Source organism: Lygodium microphyllum, chromosome 11 (genome assembly GCF_053477565.2).
Source record: "Lygodium microphyllum isolate KBCC chromosome 11, Lygodium_microphyllum_v1.1.10, whole genome shotgun sequence".
NCBI lineage: Eukaryota > Viridiplantae > Streptophyta > Polypodiopsida > Schizaeales > Lygodiaceae > Lygodium > Lygodium microphyllum.
In genome coordinates, this window is record NC_141145.1 from 157,644,728 (window position 1) to 157,665,762 (window position 21,035).

Consider the following 21,035-nt stretch of genomic DNA (forward strand, 5'->3'; position numbering starts at 1 on the left):
TGGAATTCGTTAAGCAAATGCTGTCCAAACTCTTCAATATTTGTTTTCTATTTCACAAATTATTTGAGCCATTCATGCATCAGGGTGGCTTCAGTCCGTGCCCTCCACAAACACAGGTTGCAGGAATTCATCCCAGCAGGATCACCAAAAACTGTTACAAGAAAACTTTCCCCCTTATACAACACTCGCTCAAACACACAAGATACATAACAGTAAGCATTTTCGTGATATCACAGTCACATAGATATGCTGAAAAGATAATAGGGGGCATAGAAACATTGCAGCAAAACATAGGATTAGCTCCAAGGGAACCGTTCATCCCACAGTCACATTCAGCAAAACTTGTACCCTTTCAGTTCCTACAAACCATTCATAAGTATTAACTGCCAAAATATGACCGCAGGTGTATCTGTCCGACCAAAATACTGTTTCCTTGAATTTTGGTAAAATCCGTGATAAATCAAGAAACTACAAAAATGTTAGCAAAGGTCTATAAACCCAAGGTTTACAAGTAAAAGTCTATAACCCAAGGTAGCAGCACAGGCAAGTATTCCTCACTGCAGTAGCTTGGTCTCAACTTCAAAACTGAAAACAACAGTAGAAGTACACCATTAGTAATTAATAGTATCCTCAAAGCAAGTCAAGTCAATAAAATTCCTTGCCTGGCCAGACGGTTCAAGGTCAAAAGAAGGTGTTATTAATACTTCTCACACACCCATCAACAGTGCTCTCTTTGAGCGCCAGGCTCAAAAGACAAGAGATCGCCCACATTGCCTGCATAAGATGATTGTTTTTATAAGTAGGAATCCATTCATATGATGGCAGCAAACTAAACTGATTCCTTCACATAGCTTACCTTATTAATGGATGGTCTCCTCTTACTGTACAACTCGTCAAAAAGGAGCCACTTTTCTGCATTTTCCTCCTTTGGGCCATAGAAAAATTCCCCCATATTCTCTACCACCACTTTCCAGGTATCATCCTCAGTGTGGAGAAATAATCTGGTCAGTAGACTCATCTCCTTCCCAGTGGGGTAAAGGGATTCTAACTCCTGCTTTGAAAAATAAGCATTATAAATGTGTGTACATGCATCCCTCTGTGTGTGTGTGTGTGTGTGTGTGTGGAGAGAGAGAGAGAGAGAGAGAGAGAGGGAACTAACCATGAAAATAAAGAGAGTAGAACTACTATGAAAAACAGGTGAAGATTATGAATTACAACAAAGAAAGAAACCAAATATTCCATCTGAACATTTGTGGTGCTAGATGAGACATGGCAACTCCTCAACACTTCTATCCCAAAAGCCTTTGCCTTGTACAGCTTCCCAAACAATGTTCCATATTGAGAAGCCTTTTCCATTGCATCAATAGAGAGCTGTGACAACAAACAATATAATCTTCAATAAAAATTACCAAGATAATCTTCAATAAAAATTAGCAAGATCTTTTAGTGCAATTTCAAAAGCTCCAAAACATGAGAATAGTTAGAGGTGGAAAACAAAGAAGGGCGGTTCCTTTACCTGCATTGTGTTGAAGCTCTTGCCAATCAAAGTCTGGTACTCTGGATCAGCCTGTGATATATGCGCTAGTAGAGACGCGACCTCAGTAACTGCACCAGTCTTTGAGACGAAGATCTAGTATCACAGAAATCAATTTTTCCTGGATAAAGTGTGAAGTGTTAGCATGTAGAAGAGTTTGCATTCACCATTGTAGATACAAAAAATGTGGCTTTATATTAATAATAGAATTCTTTATTTCAACAAGATTGCAGCTTAGGAAAGTGTGTAGGAGGTTGGCCTTTATCATAAATATATAAAATAAGCTAGCCATATTCACGTAGGGGAGGGGGTGGGGGTGTAAGGGCTTTGCAGCTATACCATGGCATTGCTGCTAGAAACCCCTATATAGGGAGTAGTAGTGACTCTGAGCCATGCTTGGTTTCTAATCTACATGTGATTCCCTATACCTAGTGGCGAACCCTCGTATGCGTCACTAGGCCTGGGATGTGCCTATGTTGTACTTTTCTTTCATTGAGTAATAAAAGAGTATACCTTTCTCTTACATATTGTGTTACCTTTTTGTGCTGTGTTGAGTGAGTAATTGAGTGCAATTGCATTACACTTGGTATTAGAGCAACTCTTGCTCGGAGCTGGGGAGTGGGGAGGAGGAGAGAATATCCAATGCCCCGAAATTGTGTCGTGACGCCCCACATTGCCACGCCCCATATCACGTTGACCCCCATCGTGACACCCTACAGCATGATGACCCCGGCATGAGTTACCATCTAAAGACGTGGCACAACTTCGCCGTCGCACAACTACCACTTGAAGGTGAAACATGGCTTCCCTATGGCAACAACCCTAGAGCCAAGGCACGGCTTCCCTGCAACACACCACCTAGAGCTGAGGCAAGGCTTCCCACAGCAACATTGAGGACAGAGAGAATATACCCATCCCGATGGTTGAAGAGAGAAAGAAGAGCCAAGGTCAAAAATGGAGAGAAGCCCAAGAAGATAAAGTTGTTGGATTAGAGAGGCAATTAGAGGGCATGTCACACTCATTAGATTCAGTTTGCAAGAGTATGAAAATGAAGAAAAAAGAGGATGAAAAGAGGAGAAATTTTGAAGAGGAGCAAGGATACACGGAGTGGATGAAACAACAATAGGAGAAGGAGATGAAACATAAACTACAAGACGAGATAGATAGATTGACTAATAGAGATTAGCTATAGAGGAAGCATCTAGGAGAACTCAAAGAGATGAAGGACAAAGAGAAGAAATCAAAAGTAGGAGACAAGAAGAAGGATAAGAAGAAAGACAAGAGACAAGGCAACAAGGCAACAAAGATGGAGAGGAGAGTGAGAGTTCAAAACATGACTATGGCAAGTTCAAGATGCCCCAACCCACCAAGTACAAGGGAGAGAGGGATGGTTTGATTTTGAAGAAGAGATGAAGGGGGAAGTGACAATCATTTATCTTGAAGAGGATACCACTAGTTGGTATCTATTGGAGCAATATCAAGGTTGCACCATCTTCTCAAGGGAGGAAGTACAAGAGGAGCTCAAGGATTACTTTATCCCAAAGATGGCAAAATTCAAAGTCACATATCAGTGGAGAAATCTCAAGAAAGCACAAGGAAGATGAAGGAAAATGTTAGCAAGTATAGACAATTGATGTTGCAACTCTTAAACATGGACATAGATACAAAATTGCACAGAGTCAAGCTAAATTCAATACCAACCTTGCCACCAACTCTTGGATAGCAAGAACAAACCCCCCAAGAGGTCCCTATTATGGGAGCACTAGACTGTGCTCGAGAGACTAGACTAGATGCAAGATTTGTTACAAGAATTCTGATTACTAGATTATCCCACGTAGGGGCAATGATAACTTAACAAGATTCAAAAAATCCCACAACCCCAGGACCGTAGGTATGGATACAAGATACCAGAATTACAAGATCTCCCTCGACAGGGATGAACAAGATACAATATAGTAATAGACAAGATCTCGTACTACGAGATTACAAGGTAACAAGACAACATGAGTATAATGAAAGACAAGACAAGACTAGATACCATGACTAGACAAGAACTAGAACTAGAACTCGAAGTTACTTACTTGGAGGTCTCCACTCCTTGAGCTCCCGACTGGAATTGACAAGACTGAGAAGCTCTATGGTGATCCTCTCCCTTTATAGGTGTTGAAGGGCAGCTAAAGATCTTCTAGAATATTCCATGATGACATCATCGATGATGGAGGCGATGACATAGCATATCTTCTAGAAGGTTCTATGATGACATGGTAAGGGTGCATTCGCATGGGGTGTGGATTCATATGGCATGAGAAAGAATTAATCCGTACACTTGATCATAGTATGTCCGTGACATCACCCTCTCCTCTAGCAACGAGTTCCACGAGGAGTGGCTTGGTGGTTTGGTCTAAGTTTCATTGGATTTCTCTTATGAAATTCTTGAACTTTGAGAGGTGCTCTTTGGAGATATTATGTAGGTTTCCAAGTGCGATCATTGATGCCATATCCTTTCCAGTGACTAAGGTATTCCAATCGACCTCAGGAGATCCTCGAGTCTAAGACATGCGACCTCAAATTCTTCATGATCTTCAATCCAGATAGGTGGTGGGGGATTAGATCTCTTCACTCTTAGTGGTGGCTATGATATAGCTCGAGCAAGAAAACATGGATGATTGAGTGGATTTTCATGGTATTGGGGAGTTGAAGTCGGTAAGCAATTGGTTTAATTTGGGCTACGATAATGAAGGGCTCAAATCTCTGGTGGTCTAGCTTGGTGGACGGCCTTGTTGTTTGGAGGTTATGCATGAGTAACCATACTTTGTCACCGACTTTGTATGTTGGATGTTGGAGACGATGTTGGTCCACATAGTGCTTGTACTGATACGGGAGTAAGATGGTTCAAGTGCGGGGGACCACACTACCAAAATAGATGTCTCTTGAAAGACACGGCTTCAACAAGTAGATCTAGAGTAACATCCATAAGCACTTATGGAGACGAGGATACATAGCCCCCACACATTCAAGAGATCCCCGGACCCCAATGGAAGTAGTGCACGTCCCCAATGCATGACGGCACGAGTAGCAGCAGTGCACCACTTGTACCTGAAGGAAAGAGTTAGTGAAAGGAATCAAGCAATCATGGTGGATACAGGAGGAACTCACAATTTTATCACACCAGAGTGTACATCAAAGCATAGGCTAAAATTGTCTAAGGACCTAGAAGGATTAATAGCAACTTTCACACAAAGAGAAGCAAAGAAAGTGAAGTAAGTGTTCGCAATACAAGTGAAAGCTAGGAAAAAGAAGGGCATGCTCAATTTTCTAGTGATACCTATGGATGACTTTAAAGTCATTTTGGGTTTAGAGTTCTATGACAAGTATGTGATTGCAATGTTCAGCAAGGAAGTCAATTGGATATTGCTAGATATGCAAGGAGAAGGTGTACGAGTTAACACCAATCAAAATGCAAAGGAGTCTCTTTCCAAGTTGCAAAGTCGAGACCTAGCAGACCAGGAGCTCTAGTTCAATCAATGTCACAACTAGTCACAAACATTAGGCCTCATATCATGACCTAAAGTGCAAAATAGGTGGAGAAATGAGTGAAGTAGGGAGATATGGTGTACTTATGCATGATCAAACCCATGGCGAAAGAGGCAGCCAATGGCCCTAAACTACAAGTTGGCAACAAAGAAGTGGAAGAAATACTTAAAGGAGTATATAGATATGATGCTTGTAAAGCTACCCAAAGGACATAGTTGTTAGGTACGAAAAGTACGGTACGGTACGATAAAATACAATACTAAATGGTACCTTAAGATTTTATAAGGTACGGTACGATATTAGTACGAAAAAAAAATTAACTTTATTATTTTGAACTATAGATGATAGAACAGATGTTTAAAGTCTAAATAGCAATGCTATTGAAGTATATAAGATGAATACTTGAGGGTAACACGCCAAAACCTCTATGGCATATGCCGCATGCATAACATGCGCTACAACTTACAAGTACATACATAGGAGTGGATACATCATACATGAATGATCATACAAATAAGAGGCATGTATGCTTGAGAGAGAGAAGGTTGAGAGAGAGAGAGAGAGAGAGATGAAATGACATGAGATGCTTTATTAACGTCTACAAGAGGCCAAAATGACCTGTGAGACCAATAGTTACCAAACAAACCACCAAAGGTTTTGGTAAAAGATTTATGAATTTTGTTATGGTTTTGTTTGGCATTGCTAAGACTAAAGTAGTTACCGATGGTATATTCACTAATTCGTGTACTCTTAGAAGGTACATTAGGCCAAGCTATCCTCTGGCCTAGTTTTATTAGCAATGTGTACTAATGCTTTGGGTTGGGTGGTGCAAAATGAGCTATGAACAAAGGTAAAATCAATAGGATTAAGCTACTTGATGATTTTCTCAAATGGTGCTGAATTTATTTATTGATGACACTAACATATTGTGAAAAATGATGGGACATCAATTAGAAACGTTTGGAACTGCTTGAATACCTTATGTATGGCCTTTGGCTCTAGGATAAATCATAACAAAACATGTATGAGGAGTCTAATCAAGCTTCCACCCCCTTTCTTGGTTGATCGATCAAGGCTACAAAATCATCATCACCACCACAACAACAACAGTCAACAACCCAAACCACCAACAACAACAACGACCACGCAAAAAAAAAAAGTGCTTGTTTTGTTGTGCGAATTCGTACGGTACGGTACGGTACGAACCATATAGTACGAACCAGTTCGTACTACGTACGAGTGCAACTATGCCACAGGATTACCTCCCAAAACAGATGTAGATCACAAGATTGAGTTAATCCTAGGGGCAATCTTTGTTTCGGGGGGTAAGCCTTTGGGTAGCTTTGCAAGCATCACATCTACATCTGTTTCGAGGCAACTAAACTGAATGAATCACACTAAACTAATGGAGTTGAAGAAGCAACTGCATATATTGGAAAAGCAAGGATTTTTCTACCCCACTAAAGAGGAGTGCATGGTGAAGCAAATTATCAAATCTATCCACACAGTGATGGGTATGATGCGTTCTCTTGGTTCCTTGACACAAGATATGCGCCAGGTTTGTCCCAGCCTTGATAGTAAGTACATTCAATATTTTATTACTTTATGTCGATCTATAGTTTGTAATGCATTAAATTTCTGGCCAAGCAAGTCCCCATTTGAAGGCCCAATGTTGTTTGTCAAGAAAAAGAATGGCAAACTCAAACTGTGCATAGACTATAGGGTACTTAACAAAATGACCATCAAGAACAAATACCCAATGCCCTTAGTTGAGGACTTATTAGATAGACTCCACGGAGCAAAATACTTTAGCCGCATGGATCTTAGGTCAGCTACCACCAAAACTACATAGCAGGATAAGATATTCCAAAGATGGTGTTTAGTACTAGAGATATGGAAGCTTCAAGTGGCTAGTCCTAGGCTTTGAACTTAGTAATGGGCTTAGAACTTTTTGTGGGTTAATGGATGGGGTATTCAAACCAGAGATAGATGTGTTTATCATTATATGCATAGATTATCTCTTGATCTATAGAAAAGCTTTAGAGAAGCACAAGCAACATTTGAGGCTAGTATTTGAGAAGTTGAGATAGCACAAACTATATGCAAAGCTAGAAAAATATGAGTTCACAGTAAAAGAACTAGAATTCCTAGGGTTCATAGTAGAAGAGGAAGGAATCAAAGTGGACCCCAAGAAAATCAAAGCTATGAAGAAGTGGCCAATCCTCAAAGAAATCCAAGAAGTTAGAGAATTTCTAGGGTTCATTGTATTTTGTAGAAGTTTTGTCAAGGATTACAGTATAGTCATGGTTCCACTATTCCCATTGACCTCTGTACTCAAAATGCCACAGACTTTACCAAACCCTTCAAAATCTCAATAGACGCATCCAATTACAGTATTAGGGAAGCGTTGATGCAAGATGGGCATTTCGTAGTTTATGAATCCAAGAAATTCACAGTCTTCACAGAAACTATGTGGAGTACCCATGATAAGAATATGCTAGCAATAATCCATTGCCTTAGAAAGTGGAAGCACTATGTACAAGACAAGCACACAGTCATCTTTACGGACATCTCACTCAAATATTTCTAGTCCCAACCCAAGTTGTCCGCCAAATAAGCCAAATGGCTAGATTTCATAGTAGAATTTGACATGGAAATCAAACATAAGCCAGGATCCACAAACAAGATATCTGATATACTAAGTCAAAAAGTAAATTTGAAAGCAGTGAGTGTAGCCAACAACAATTTCCTAGAGTTAGTGAAGGAGACCCTAGAGCTGATGCCAGGAGGCATATTTCACGGTGGATTCCGTGAGGTTTTATGGTGGATTCCGAAAAATTTTGTTTACCGGGGCTCATACACAAAGTGGATTCTTTGTGCAAGAAGTCGATGGGGATGCCTATCCTTTTCGAGCGTTTCGTTAATTTAGTGTGTACATGGGTGATTCCATAGCGGGTGATTCCGCAAAATACATATTAAATTAATAAACGTTTATGAGTTTAGAGCGCACTCGTGATAAATTAAGGTTAGGATTGATTTCTAACCAGTTGATTTATTTATGTAGCTGAAGACTGCTAGGTATTCACTTTTGTCGGTTTAATTGTATTATTTTACTAACGATTGTGAATGCTTCAGTTGATGTGTAGAGATAGCAGCAGTGGCGGTGGAAAGCAGTTGAGGATAGCGTGTATTCGAGTTATCACCTATATTTTAATGGGCGCATACCTTAGGCATGGCGCCTATATTTTGTCGCGCCTATTTATTAAGGCGTTGGATATTTATTTATTATATTTGTATGCGCATGGGTGCATGATTATGATATTTGTATTTGGACATTGTATTGGGTATGCCTGACTTCTTGAGCGCCCGCCCATTAGCTTTATTTCTATTTAGCACTAAAGCAAACTCAAAAGTCAAAAGCGTGCTATTTTGTAATTTGGGCTATTATTTGAGCTTGAAGATAATTAATACATAAAATACATGCTTTGTGGAGCGCTCACACAAGGCATGGGGGGAGATTGCACCCAATTGGTCTCTTGTTCATGTCGTGCATGCTTTCTACCTTGAGTTTTGTGCAAAAAGTAGAGTTCTTTTGTTCTTGGGGACCTTCCGACGCTTACTACGCGCGCTTACGACATCCAATCTGTGCACCAGTGGTATCAGAGCGAAGCTGAGATCGAGAGCTTCCAATCGCTACCCATCTTGCGCGAAGGCGAAGCTCCTGGAACGATCGAGCTCTACAGTCAGTTTCATCGCGAACGGTCGGTACGGGTGGATTCCTGGCGGTCAAGAATCTCTGTCTACAGCCTCCGATCGCGAAGGATCGGCCTGAGGAAGCGGAGGACCACTCCTACATCTCCCTTTCCAAGACGTTTTTTTTAAAAACAGAGATAGTAAGCCTCCATAGCTACCAAGTTATAAAAGCTTAATCTCAAAGTTAATTAAGCTTAGTCATAAGCTTTAAAGAAGCTTATTAAAGCTTAAAGCTACGAATTCAACGACTGTGGTATCGTGGCATGCTGCGTCAGCAATCGGCAGAAAAAAAAACGGACCCCCTCTCAAAAATTCGTCGACTGTCATCTACAAGCTTAGTTACATAAGCTGTAAGTCACTAATCTTCAAAGTCTATCAAGTCCTGCAAGTTTTATTACTCTGCAAGTTCACCAAGTCCACAGAGATCAAAACTGACTTACCTCAATAGCTTCTATAAGGACTGTTCCTGCGCAGAAGCACAGAACTACAAAATTGTTCACATTGAAAGACTCTATTTACATACGTAGACTTGCTGAACCAATTTCAGCACACGCAGAAGGTCATACGCAGTTTTTACGAAGACTACAAATCCCGCAACCGCAACAGTCGAAGACCGTAAAAGCCAAACAAAAATCTATAAGCCTTGTATACCCGACTTTGAGCTACGCTCATTCCGCTAATTGGATTTTGAGAGTGTGAGGTCTTTTGGATTTTTACAGGATGGCGAACAAAATATTGATGATTTAAGGCTGAAGGCAACCTTCCTGAACCTACAATGGAACAAAAATTGGATTTAATTATGATGCAGCTTGATGAAGAACGAAGAGCCCGACAAGCTTTGCAAGTTCAATTGGCCAATTTGCAACGATCGACCATCGACAAAGATGGACCACAACCCGAAGATCTTATCCGATGTACCATCGATGCGACGCTCGAAGCTCAATCCATCCGCAAAGAAACAAAGATAAGTAAAAGAAATTTCAAATTCCGTACTTTCAATGGAACTCCAGATGGAAAGACTATCCTTGCATTCATCAGTCAGTTTGATGATTACTTTCATGAAGAGACATACGCTGAAAAAGACAAAATTAAATGTGTACTAATCATTTGGTCGATCGAGCATCTCTTTGGTGGACCATGGTTCGTAAGAGTATTGAATGTCCCACTACCTGGGAGAGTTTCAAAAAGAAGTTTCTGCAGAATTTCCTTCCTCCACAATTTCATGAAAAAGCCATAAAGCAATGGGACCTTCTTCAGCAAAGAGATCGTGAGCCTATTTCCCAGTACACCGAATGTTTTTGGAATGCCCTACTCCAACTCAGAATGCTTGAAGACATACCTGAAGCGACTCACAAACGCAAGTTTATGTCTGGATTACTTGGTCATTACTACGCTGAAGTCAATATGTTCAAGCCTACAACCCTTGAAGATGCAATTCCTTTGGCTCATGACACTGAAGACAAGATTCGAGGAAGAGACAAGCGTCCACAATAATTTCAAGCAAATGGTAACTATGGTTCTAAGCAATTCAATTTAAATTTTAGAAGATTCAATCAAAGTCATTTTCCTTCATTATCTTTCCGTAAGTCTTGGACAAAACCACCTACTTTGCCATCAAATATCAATCAAAACCCTAAGCCATCTTCACAGCCAAATCCCAATATTCCTAGACTTCCTGCCATTGCAAACAATGTATCTAAAGCGAAACCTATAGTCTGTTACAAATGCCACCAACCTGGACATCTAGCAACCAATTGCCAATCGAAGAAACCACCTGTCCATATCAATTATCTTGCAGCAATGGAAGATAAAGAACGTGAGGAAATGCCTGACTTTACAGAAGATGATGACGATCTTGCTACTCCTTCAGATACTTTACCAGGTATGCCAACTCCACATTCTTTGTTGACAATGAAATGTTTAGTGCATGGAAAAGAAAAGATTATTTTGCATGATGATGCTAGTACACATGATTTTATTTATACAAAGTTAGTGAAAGAATTGAAATTACAAACTGTTTCTACACACTATCGCATTAAAGCAGCATTCTTAGGCACAAGATATAATGGAACACAAGAGGTGTATGACTTAGAAATTAAAATTGGTGAATACACTGAACGAAGGAATTTCCTAGTTGTACCTTTACAGTCCAGTGATATTATCCTAGGTATACCTTGGCATCATCAGCATAATCCTGACATAGATTATTCAACGCATTCAATTAAAATTTATTTTCAAGGAAAACAAATTACATTGTGCGGTATGCACGCATCTAATAATTTTCCACTACTTACTCATACTCAAGCTAAACGTGCATTACGTAAAAGTAGTAAATCTTATTTAATTTGGGTGAATGAATTTCAAGCTAAAGAAAAACATATGCACCCTAGGCATAAAGAATTCCTTGCACAATTTAAAGATTGTTTTGCTGAAGATTTACCACTTGGACTACCTCCTTCACGACCTGAAGATCACAAAATAGATTTAATTCCTGGTACACAACCACCAAAAAGTAAAGCACCATATAGGCATAACCAGATTGAACAGAAAGAAATTCAAAATCAAGTAGAGAAATTATTAAATAGAGGATTAATTAGACCTAGTAGTTCTCCATTTGGCGCAGCTGTTTTATTGGTAAAGAAGAATAATAATACTTATTGCATGTGTATAGATTATCGCGCCCTGAATAAGATTACTGTTAAGAATAGATATCCGATTCCTAGGGTAGATGATCTTATGGATAAACTACAAGATTATGCCATATTCAGTAAGATAGATCTTAAATCTGGTTATCATCAAGTGAGATTAGATAAATCTGATATATTCAAAACTGCATTTAGAACACAATTTGGACATTATGAATTTTTAGTGATGCCTTTTGGATTGACTAATGCACCTGCTACATTTAGTCGAATGATAAATCGCATATTCTTAAAATATCAGCATTGTGTTATAGTATTCTTTGATGATATATTGGTATTCAGTAAAAATGAGAAAGAGCATTATGAACATCTGTCTTTGGTTTTCAAGTTGTTGAAAGATAATCAATTGTATGCTAATCCAGAAAAGGGTGAGTTCTTTCAAACAGAAATTGAATATTTAGGTCACATTGTTTCATCAGAAGGTATTAAGGTTGACCCTAAGAATATAGAAGCAATATTAAACTGGCCCATACCTAAAAATGTGTATGAGTTACGTTCTTTTCTAGATCTTGCTAGTTTTTACAGGAAGTTTGTGCGAAATTTTTCATTACTTGCTTTACCTTTGACTAAACTTTTAAAGAAATGTATTGTTTATCATTGGTCTGAAAATCAACAAAAATCTTTTGATTTATTGAAATATGCATTAACCCATACTCTTGTATTAGAATTACCTGATTTCAATAGACCATTCTTTTTAGTAGTTACTGATGCTAGCGGATCTGGAATAGGAGTTGTACTTATGCAAGATAATCATCCCATAGCTTATTCTAGCTGTAAACTGAAACCATCTGAACTTAAATATTCTACTTATGATAAGGAATTGCTAATGGCAGTACAAGCTTTACGTCAATGGAAACATTACTTAATGGATTCTGAGTTTATGATTAAGATTGACCACAACAAAGCAATAGATATCTCCTTAGTCAACCTCAAATATCTGACCGAGATATAAAATGAACAGCTTTCATTCAGAGTTTTCATCTCCTTATTCAATATCAACCAGGAAAAGAAAATGTAGTACCCGATGCTTTTAAGTAGAAGACTGACCATTCATAATATCTCTGTCATATCATTTGATTCCCTTATCCCTATGAAAGATACTTATTATCAGGACATTACTTTTCAAGCTGATTGGAATAAATTAGTTGGAAATAACTTGATTCCTATTGATTCACTGTCTTACAATGATGGATTCATGTTTTATGAAAAGAGATTATGTGTTACAATTCCATTTAGATCTTTTGTTTTGAATGAGATTTATTGTCCTCCATATCAAGGTCATAGAGATATTATATCTACTTTACGTACACTGACTGAAGATTTTTATTGGCCACATATGGACACTGATGTATCTAACTTTGTTTCTGAATGTTTAGTTTGTCAAAGAGTTAAGAGACATCATGGTAAACAGTATGGTTTACTAATGCCTTTATCTATTCCATCACGACCATGGGAACAGATTTCTATGGATTTTATTACTGGTTTACCTAACACTAAAGCTAACCATGATATGATTTGGACTGTTGTAGACAGGTTTAGTAAACAAGCATATTTCATTCCATGCAAGAAAACTTTAACAGCATCTCAAGCAGCTCAATTGTTTTTGAAAAGTGTTTTTACTAATCATGGTTTACCAAAAGTTATTATTTCTGATCGTGATTCTAGATTCTGTAATAATTTTTGGATTACTTTGTTTGCTAACTTAGGAACAAAGATTGATTTTTCATCTGCATTTCATCCTGAAACAAATGGTCAAACAAAAGCTACTAACAGTACTATTTTAGATCTTTTACGTGCTTACACTATTTCTAAACCACATATATGGGATACACATCTAAATTTACTTCAGTTTGCATATAACAATACTCCACATACAGCCACAAAGAAAGCACCGTTTGAAGTGATTTATGGTTATAGATTGTCTACACCTGTTGCACCTTTATCAAATAAGATTCAGAGTGCTGATGATATTGCTAACATGCACGCTACTATTTTTGATGAAGTTAAAGATATGATTGCCAAAGCCCAACAATCATATACAAAGCAAGCAAATAAGAAAAGACAGGCCATGAATTTCAAAGTTGATGATTATGTTTGGTTAAGAATAGAAAAACGTAGATTACAAAGTGTAGATAAACATCCAGTTGTAAAATTAGTACCTAGATTCTATGGACCACATTCTTCTTCTCGTTTTGGTAATCTTACTGATGAAGAGTTTGAGAAGTACTTGCATATCACGTACAATTAGGTTTACACTCCTCCAACAAGTGCTACTACTCCATTTAGATTGATTGGTGAGACTAGCTATGAAGTAAACTTTCACTCTCCCACCTTATCCCCTAAAACCAGCCTTCCTCCTTTGATAGGGTGGTAAATAACCTAATTAAGCACTAATTACAACAAGCATAAAATTCAAATCAACTGAAAATGCACATTTTACCACTTTAATACCCTATTGGTCCCAAAACTAGCACCCTTGCGGTATTTCTTTATCGTATATTGCAAATGAAAGGAGTACAACTAAGATCCTTTGATCTCCTATACTAATCCAAGGGCTCTTTTTGTTAAAACTAACCAGCAATCCTCCAAACCAAATTGCCCCTTGGTTTACTTGGGAATTGCTCTTTACCCTACTCCTTGAAAAACAAATTCAATCCCAATCTGATATTGACTAGATAGCCTCTTGAATCTTCTTGAAATTTCTCAAATTCAGCCTGCTAGAATTTAAGTTTGAGGCCCTCAATTGTGAGCACGCATCTTGAGGTGGCTGTCAAACACCCTGATTTTTGTTGTATAAAGTTTATAGTAGAGATTAACTGAAATCTCGTTCTCTGATGGCTCAAACAGCACTTAGATAAATATAAGAGATGGCTAGGCGATGAGAGAGAATGCTATATAGAGAGAAATTTAAGAGTTTCATCTTGACAAACATTGAAAATCTATTGTTTTTTAGCTCAAACGGCCATAGAAGCTATCACTTACAGCTTAGGAACACTAGAAAGACAGTTGCCCCCTCCTGTATGCTCTCGACCTTGGGCCACTGTCATCTACTCTTAGAGGGCTCCAAACTGCTGTCACATGTTGTAGAACTGATTCTTTGTGGCTGCAAATCATATCAGCAACCTCTCCTTACTCCCTAACAACCTCCTTCTCTCTCACAATGGCTCAAATAGACTTCCACTAACCCCTAAAAATGTTTTTCCCACTTTCATGGGCAAGTTTTGCTATAAGTGGTAGCCTTCTAATCCCATTTTCTAACATTATCGAGCTTATTAAATCATTTTTAAATTCTAAAAATTAATTTAATAATTATGCTAGTGCTCAAAAAATGAATTCTACCAGCCAATAATTAAATTGGCTAAGCTAATTTGTCTTCCAAGCATCCATAAGCAGTTATTGCCCCTTAGACTTGGATTAATTAATTAATTAATGCCTAATCTCTAATGTCACCATTGACATTAGGAGCCAATAAATTGATCTAGGCCCAAATCAGACACTGGCTACTACCTTTTACCTGTCAAGCATAACTTATTACAACTTTTAGCTTTGACACTAATTGATATCTCGAGGTCTTGGGTTCCACACTGTGAAATAATTAACTTACACCTCACATGTGCAAGTGACATTACTACATTTGATTAACTTTTAATCAAATGCTAAGCAAAGCAATAAAATTTCAAGTCCTCGTGATAAACCACTCCCTTGAAATCTCTACAATTGCACTGCATTGTACCAAAGGAAAAGCATACTACACTGGAATTTCCATACACATCAATCACAACATTGGTCACTCTTGTCTAACCATGCCATATGCCCCAAATCTGCTGAAAATTTTTAGCTAGTATATACATGACATAAAACCAAAAATTCCAAGTATCCTTAAGCAATTATTGACCCTTAAACTAGCATTAATTAATTAATTAATGTCTAGTCACTAATGTCACCATTGACACTAGTGGCCAATAAATTAGTCTAGACCAAAATCAGACACCGAGTACCACGTAGTACTTGTCAGGCATAACTTATTATAACTTTTGCCTTTGACAATTGCTGCATCCTTGGGGTCCTTGGCCTCTTACTATGAAATGACTGCCATGTGCATCACATGTGCTAAACAACCTTGTACATTTGATTAATAACTTAATCAAATGTTATCGGCAAGATTAAGGTATCTCAAAATTTTACATCCCTGTGACAGTTTCCTCAGTGCAAACCCTAGCATGACTTCACATACCTCTCCTCCTTGCCATTGCTACACTTAGAGAGCAAGAGAGAGAGGACAAATTGCAAAGTAATGTTACCATGGGCAGGTGTAGCCCTATACATGTGTGAGGCACTTAGATGTGAACCCTAAATAGTCATCGTCACTCAAACAAACCTGCAGCTTGACCGGCACAACTGTTCTCAGGTGGATCAACTCCCTGAAGACTGGCAACCTACAAAATAGTGAATAACAGAACTATTGACCTGATCTAAGCGAGAAGCACTACAAAAACACGAGCAGACCTAGGCATTCAGAGAGGTGTGCAATAACCATTACTATAGAACACTTGCAAGCAGACGTATCACGTGCACAGACTTGCAGGGCAAACTATCAGTGGAGGTGTGAAACAGTGCTCCGAATATTTTTGAAAATTTTTTAAAGATGGAAATAACCTCTTTCTCAAGAAATTCAATGGTATTTTTGCCAAAACTCCAAGTTAAGGACAATATACTAAGGGTGATAAGACAAGAAGGAAACGAAGACTCTTGAGAGCTCCAAGAAACCAAATTAATCGAGAATTAGTCATTGTGGTGAAATTTGCTATCCATGCAGCATCCAAGAAAGCAACGTGATGGTGGGAATGTTGGTTCTCGCCATGTGGCAACCTCCCATGCATCCTCCGCCTCCGCTGCAAACATCATGCTACAATCGAATCAAGGAAATGATGTCTCACACCTGCACACGGAACTCCTTGTTACACCTTGTTACATCTTCTCCGTTCCTTCCTGTATCCCCTAGTCCAAGCTTCTCCTCCGCATAGCCCAAGTGCACAATGCCCAAATGCAAGTTGTACCTTTTTGAATGCGTCATGCACCACTCTCTTAGGGTTATGGAGTACCTAGTGTCAGACTCCCATCGGAAGCTCCCTTGTGTGGAGGATCGTCCATATGCCCCCCAGTTTGGCCAATGATCCAATGCGCCAAACTTTCTTCTCTATTCTGACATAATGTATCCTTCCCTCTAGACAACAACAATGGAATGCTTATTGGATCCCAATAATCAGATTCAACAATGTCGGTCAAGCTTGACCCTCCTCCATGGCAGACTTGCAATCCAAACCCCGACACTCAATTTGCATGCCGCCCAAACCTACCAAAGGAGCAAGTGGAACAACAGATAGAGGGCTCGACCCTACGACTACTGGCGTTCATCAAGAAGCCTAGGACTAGCAAGAGGGGCAATACAGAGACTCTCATCAATGGCCTCTGCTAGTAGATACACAATCAGCCCAACATACTCAAGGTGAGTGCTTAATTTTCATATCTGATGAGCACATTAACCAAACATTTACTAATTATCAAGCGAGAGCTCTTATAGGATTGTGTCAGAGAGCTAGACCCCCAGTAGATATCCTTAAAGCTTGGATTTGAAACCGTTGGCACCTGTTAGGACAAGATATCGCCCCAACGATTATTTTGTATTCTTGTTTATTGAAGGAAAAGACTGTGAACACCTTCCAGAACAAAAAGACGAATAAACACAAAAGCGGCCAACGTGGAGAAAGAAGGATTCCAAAAGGTGCACAACAAGAAACACAAGACCAAGGCCACCAAAAGCAATAATTAGAAGAAAGATAATCAATCCAAAGGCAAGAAAAGCAACAAGTACATAGCATTGCTCATTAATTTGGAAGATAGCAACAACAACACAAAGGATAAAGGTAAACAACTAATTGATATTCATGAAATCGAGTCTTCAAAAGAAGAAGAATTTGTTATTGAACCCAATTCTATTAGGATATACTAATATGAAAGAGGATGAATTTGAAAAAGCAGTCAGTGATTACGACTTAAACTACCCATTGGAAGAGCTGGACAAGATGGATGAAGCACTAGAAAAGACAAGCTGAAGAAGAGTCTCACCTAGGAGAGGTCATGGAAGGTATCATTGAAGGTAGGACAAGTAAGTGCATCTCAACCCCCTCTCCCCCCTTCTTTTTTTGCAAGAAAAATGTCGCTAATTATATTACTCAAAAGGCTAATTACAACGGAGTGCTCATGCTCAATAGACTAGCTGGAGTTGATGTAAATCACAAATACATCATGTATACAAGCCTCTTAAGGCGGTTTGGGGGGGATGGGGGCAAGAAGCCATGGAGGGGGGGTGTATCGCTACCTAGGGCTGCCTGCTTGGATTATGAAGAACAGGTCCTGGCTGCCCCAGGTGTGTCAAAAGTGAAAACGGAGCTCTTGATGAGCTCGAGACTCGCCCTGCACCACCTGGTCCCACCGGCCGTGGAGGAAGTGGATTATGGAAGTCCAAAGCTCTATCAAAGTCGCCTGTACTGAAAGGCACTCCCCACCAAAGACCTCCTAACAATGTGCCTTCCAGATGTGCCATCCTGTAAGACTCCCTACGATCTCACATACCTCTAAGTGGTTTGCTGTGGCCTCCACTACTTGGCGGTAGGGTAAAGCCTCCAAGGTGACCACTGCGCAAGACCCAACCTCAATGATGAAAATTGTCCTACGTCCCCGCCTTATACAAAAGGTGATGGCCCTGCCTTACTGCCTGCCAGCAGAAAGCCCCCCACGAGATACATCCAAGGTTGGGTGCTTCTCTACACGAGCTGTGCCACCTTGCAAGACCAAAGGTAGTGATTTGGAGTTTCCAAAAGCTGTTGTGGCAGCATTTACACCCTCCATTCTGCTGCATTTGGGCTAGCCAACTCCCAACCGCCAGACCTCCATGTGCCAAAAGCTATAGGAAATACGACACCCTTCTCGCCCTCTAGCTGTTCCATTGGCGGTGCCAAAAAGTCCAACAGAAGGCATCCGTGATGCTATGCTCCACCCAGTATCTGCTACGCGAAGGCGACCAGTCCATGTCCTCCTGCATCAGTACATGTCTACCAATCCTAGCTGTGAAACCAGCCTTCCTTCTTGGAATGGGTGGTGATAACCTGATTTAAGAGTTAATTACAAGAATAAATAAATGCACATAAAATGAAAGGTATTTCTTTAGCTTTCATTCAATTGGAAGGAGTACAACTTGAGATTCTTCAATCTCCTCCTGCTAACCAATTGCTCTTGCTGTCATAAATGACTAGCAAGCCTTTTGGGTCATTTCCCCTTGATTCACCCAGGACTTCTTCTCCAATTCGACCCTTGGCTTGCCAAATGCTGCCCCAAATCAATTCGGGATGGGCTGGCTCCTGAAATCCCTTGATAATCTTCAACTATCAACTGCTGATTTCAGTCCCTTGAGCCTTCAATCTCTGCCACCACGGATCCCAAGGTGGCTGCTAAACCCTAATTTCTGCTGTAAATTAGGGTTTACTGCAGAAATTACAAATCAGCCCACCAAAAATGGCTGAGAATTGCTGAGAATGGCTGAGCATAGGCTGAAGGAGATAAGAGAATGCTGTAGAGAGAAAATGGAAGGCTGAATGATACCCTCCAATGCGTATGTCTCTTTTGTACCCACACTTCCGAGGTGTTGCATGTGCCAGGCTTAGGGTATCATTTGCTTTCGGTCCATAAGATTTGTTCTCTTGATCTCTTGGTGGAGTTTAACAGTGATACTATTTGAGTCCTTGATCGTGGATCGAGGAAGGTTCTCTCTGTAGGGTATGAGGAGAATGGCATCTACAAATTGAAGTCTTCTACAGCTCTTACCTCTCTTCTTCTTACCTCTCAAACACAGTCCGAGCTATGGCATGCTCGGTTTGGCCACCTGAACTATGAGTACCTTCAAAGCGTTGCGAGGATCGTTTGTCCGAGGTTTGCCGAACATAGTGGTGAGCCATCAGCCATGTGTCTCTTGCATCGGGATGCGATTCCCAACAAAGCTTCACGGCGGTCTACTTCACCTATGGAGCTTGTATCTATGGATCTTTGTGGCCCGATGAGGACCGAGTCCCTAAAGGAGAGCTTATACTTCATGTTGATCATAGATGACTATAGCAGGATGACATGGGCCTATTTCTTGACATTGAAGTTGGAGGCTTTCTCCCACTTCAAGGATTGGCTTCTCTTTGAGGAGAACCGATTTGGCCGGCAATTGAAGAACTTGCGTTTAGACAAGGGTGGTGAATTTCTATCTAATGAGTTTACTTGTTTTTGTGCAAATAGGGGCATTCACCAGGAGTTTGCTGACACCAACACTCCTCAAGAGAATGACATTATGGAGCGGAAGAATAGAAGTGTGATCGAGATGGCGCGCACCATGATGGAGCACCGACAGACACCTCAGTTTCTATGGGCCGAGGCAGTGGCTACCGCAGTTCACATTCTCAATCGATCTCCTACTTCGGCCGTTGTCAAGATGACACCTTTTGAGGCTTACTTTAGGACGAAGCCTGATGTCTCTTATTTCAGGATCTTTGGGTGTGACGCTTATGTCCACATCCCGAAGACGCAGTGTGACAAGTTTGAGGCGGCTTCCCAACGACAGGTTTTTATTGGCTATAACTCCCAGTCCCAAGGTTATCGTTTGTTTGATCTCGTCACATGGGATGTCTACATGAGCTGAGATGTACGGTTCATAGAAGTTTCGACCACAGAGGGGGGTGAGGAGCACCCCATCCTTGGAGATCCAAGGGAGAGTTGGGCTCTCGAGACATTTCCTTTGGAGCTAGAGCCTCTTGATGGAGATTCTTCTTTTGATTCAGAGTCTTCTCTTCCACCGGCCACCCCAATGGCGCTTCCGCCGGTGGATATTCCCGAGTCTTTAGCAAATGGAGAGTGACGGGGAGAGGTCCGGCCTCCTCCTCATTGGGCCTATGACACCCTCCAAGATTCAGGGAGGATCGAGGGGGTCCCTGAGGAGTGGAAACCGCAAGATAGACCGTGGAGGTCACAGAGGAACTAGACACATTCTACGGAGCTTGTGTGCTCTAACTATTGTTTGATAGCCCGTGTTATGTAGGATCATGAGCCCACTTCAGTGAAGGAGGCTTTGCAGTCTGACCATTGGCGGAAGGCTATGGAAACCAAGTTGGAGGCTATTGAGAGAATGGCACTTGGTCTCTTGTGCCTCGTCCCTCTCACAAGAAGGTGATTGGCGTCAAGTGGGTCTTCAAGACCAAGTACCTTAGCGATGGTTCTTTGGACAAACACAAGGCTCGCCTTGTTGCTGAAGGTTTTGCTTCGCGCCCAGGCATTGAATTCCATGATACCTTTGCCCCCACTGCTCGTATGGCGACTATTCGAGTTGTTCTTGCCTTGGTTGGCCATAGGAGATGGCTTGTCTATCAATTGGATGTAAAGTCGGCCTTTCTCTATGGTGACTTGTAGGAGGAGATCTA

At 40.3% G+C, this 21,035-nt stretch overlaps 1 protein-coding gene and 1 long non-coding RNA gene across 3 annotated transcripts in view; one reads left to right on the top strand and one right to left on the bottom strand.

Moving 5' to 3' along the window:
- Window positions 1-278: 278 nt before the first annotated feature.
- LOC148029573 (uncharacterized) overlaps window positions 279-21,035 on the bottom strand; it is a 68,874-nt gene continuing 48,117 nt past the window's right edge. Inside the window, exons 2-6 of one of the 2 annotated variants that reach the window (XM_087688732.1) lie at window positions 1,517-1,655; window positions 1,160-1,371; window positions 857-1,051; window positions 663-774; window positions 279-585 (exon numbers count right to left, since the gene is read on the bottom strand). In XM_087688732.1, the coding sequence (XP_087544858.1) occupies window positions 1,599-1,655 (57 nt within the window). In that variant the 3' untranslated portion in view covers window positions 279-585; window positions 663-774; window positions 857-1,051; window positions 1,160-1,371; window positions 1,517-1,598. Of the gene's footprint in view, window positions 586-662; window positions 775-856; window positions 1,372-1,516; window positions 1,656-21,035 lie in introns of both variants that reach the window. The other variant, XM_087688730.1, reaches the window with a different exon arrangement.
- LOC148029574 (uncharacterized) overlaps window positions 17,258-21,035 on the top strand; it is a 53,658-nt gene continuing 49,880 nt past the window's right edge. Inside the window, exons 1-2 of the long non-coding RNA XR_015692486.1 lie at window positions 17,258-17,447; window positions 17,563-17,689. This is a non-coding gene — a long non-coding RNA (uncharacterized LOC148029574). The remainder of the gene's footprint in view (window positions 17,448-17,562; window positions 17,690-21,035) is intronic.